At 30.8% G+C, this 2490-nt stretch overlaps 1 protein-coding gene across 6 annotated transcripts in view; it reads right to left on the bottom strand.

Annotated features, from left to right (window-relative positions):
* LOC106678806 (uncharacterized) overlaps positions 1-2490 on the bottom strand; it is a 286482-nt gene that overhangs the window by 20306 nt on the left and 263686 nt on the right. For all 6 annotated transcript variants that reach the window (XM_067049279.1, XM_067049281.1, XM_067049285.1 and 3 more), the window contains one exon: positions 736-1026. In XM_067049279.1, the coding sequence (XP_066905380.1) occupies positions 736-1026 (291 nt within the window). The remainder of the gene's footprint in view (positions 1-735; positions 1027-2490) is intronic.

Below are 2490 nucleotides of genomic sequence, written 5' to 3'. Positions count from 1 at the left end.
TAACTGGAATTTGCACATAGATGGCACATACCTGTTTTATACCAACACTATTGTTTTTAATAGCACTGGGCAGGCATGTGAAGTTTCATCCCTAGAAACTACAATTTAAGAACATTGATTTTCTGTAATTATTTGAAGAAAAGTGCAGAATCACACTGAATGCTTGTCAAAGCTTACGGTGAACATACTATATGTTAACCACATTGCTTGAAGGATTTGATTGACACATTGAACACTTGAAGTGGTTTAACAATTGCCCTATAAATGCAAATAACTAATAATCGGATGGAAAAAAATCTTGTTAGTAATCTGAATTAAGCTTAGTGTGAAAAATGAATAAAATATAAGAAAAGCAAAACAAAATGATTTTGTTTCATGATTCTCGTTTCAAAATGCACTATCGCACACAGCAAAACTAGTTAAGGGAAAAAAGGCCTTTTGTTGCAAAATACTTTCATACGTAGATTACTAACAAGATTTTTTTCCATCCGATTATTACTTATTTGCATTTATAGGGCATGTCCTTGCTAAATAGTACTTTAGATCTTACAAAAATGGCTTGATGACTAGTTTCTCTCAATAAAGAGAACAATTTTTCTGGCATAGCATCAAAAAATTGTCAGAGAGATGGAAAAATGTGTAGATAGCAATGGGCAATACTTAAAATAAAACTGATAACATTGAAAAGAGATAACATGACGATGGAAGATTTTAATTATGTTCTAGAATACATACCTTTGGAGTAGGCTTCCCAGTAACAATACATTCAAACTTTGCTGATGAGCCTTCGGTTACTACCATATCAGAAAACAATTCTTTGAATGCTGGTCTTTCCTCTGATGCCATGTGCTGAGTTTGAGCTTGGGTTTCGAGCGATTCAAGAGTAACTGGAGTTTTTACAATTAGCTGTGAAAAACACTTAGCTTCACCAAGTTGATTTGTAGCTTTTGCAGTATATACTCCTCGATCTTCGGGCTTAATATCTTTTATTTTTAAAAGGCAAAGTCCCTCTGCATCTTGAGACATCTGCAATATACCGTCATATTAATTAAAATTTAATCACTAAGTAATAAAAAAGAAGAAAGTAATATAACATTTACAAACTAATGAAACAGAATGTTTATTGATTTAAATAATTTTTAGGCATGTAAATATGATTAACTTTTCATTAGATAATTTTTAGCAACTAAAACAATTTTCAAAAAGTAACACCAAAGTCTTATAATAAATTATTATAATTATATTCTATTGGTAATTAACATTATATTTATAAAACAAATAGAATGAGTAATTTTACCAATAAGGAAACAATAAACTAATTAAAAGACCAATAATACTGAAATAAAAAAAATGCATGAGGATGGTGAAGGACACTTGACAAGCATGAAGGAAAAGCAGAAACCAAGGCCTCTTTTCAGCTCATATTCTACAGAGATCATTAGCAAATGTCAAAAAGGACTTTTTTAAAAAAGAAAATCTAAAAACATTTTTTGGTTTGTAGTTAGAAACTGTAACACACAGAACAATTGTAAAAGACAGAAATAGAAGCCTAGAAAACAGTAGTCCTTGATAGGTGCATGCTACATGATGCTGAATAGTCATGACAAAGGAGAACTAGAAACTAAACAAAAGGTAATGTTAACTTGCCCATGTTCACTTCTAACCCAAATCAAATGATTGCTTATTATAATCATTCTTTTTAATATTATTGAAGTATTCCAAATCCTTCAGTCCATCAATTAACAGTTAATAACTAAAAAGGCAAAGTTTCTCCGATTTGAGCATTTAACATTTATCCATAATTTTAGAGAATGAAATATATATTTATAAATGAAGGTTGTAATAAAGGTGTTAAAATTTCATCATAGCAAAAAATGTACACCCATAAAAAGGTGTGACATTAAGAAGACTGGAAAAGAGTATTAAAGCCTTAGTATTATGAGCCTTTACGAGTATTTCATCCTTGGTGGTTCAATTACTTAGTAATATCTTCAGCTGAGGAATAACAATTGTTAATGATTCCAATCAGAGGAGTTGGGATGTCTGATAGAACCCAATTGCTACTAGAGCAATTATAATAGAGACCACAATCGCTACTTGAGTTGCTATAATCAGATATCCCACCCAATTTCACCCAAAGGAAAGACACAAAGCCATGAGGGATGGATTCCTCCAGTTGGAATTATTACAAAATGTTATTGATCAAATTAACATGGAACCTAAAAAACTGAGAAGCAAAGGGGTGAAGATGACAACCTTGGAGTTCAGAAAATATGCCTAAACCAAGGTATGGAGCAAAGAGGCTCCTATCCTGGCAGGGCAACTTTTTTTTATATCACTCTGACAGCTGCCCTTTTTTTATAGTAAGAAAATTTTACAAGGGCTTTTTTTTTAGTAGATTTTTTAAAAATATACTTAGATTTTTATAATAAGCATGTATACTTAATTATAATTGGTTCATAAGTAAAATTACAAAAAAAGTAAATAAAA

Source organism: Halyomorpha halys, unplaced genomic scaffold, assembly GCF_000696795.3.
Source record: "Halyomorpha halys isolate HHAL.00 unplaced genomic scaffold, Hhal_1.1 Scaffold161.1, whole genome shotgun sequence".
Classification (NCBI taxonomy): domain Eukaryota; kingdom Metazoa; phylum Arthropoda; class Insecta; order Hemiptera; family Pentatomidae; genus Halyomorpha; species Halyomorpha halys.
Note: the sequence above shows the minus strand (reverse complement) of the source record. Positions and strands in the feature narration are given on the sequence as shown.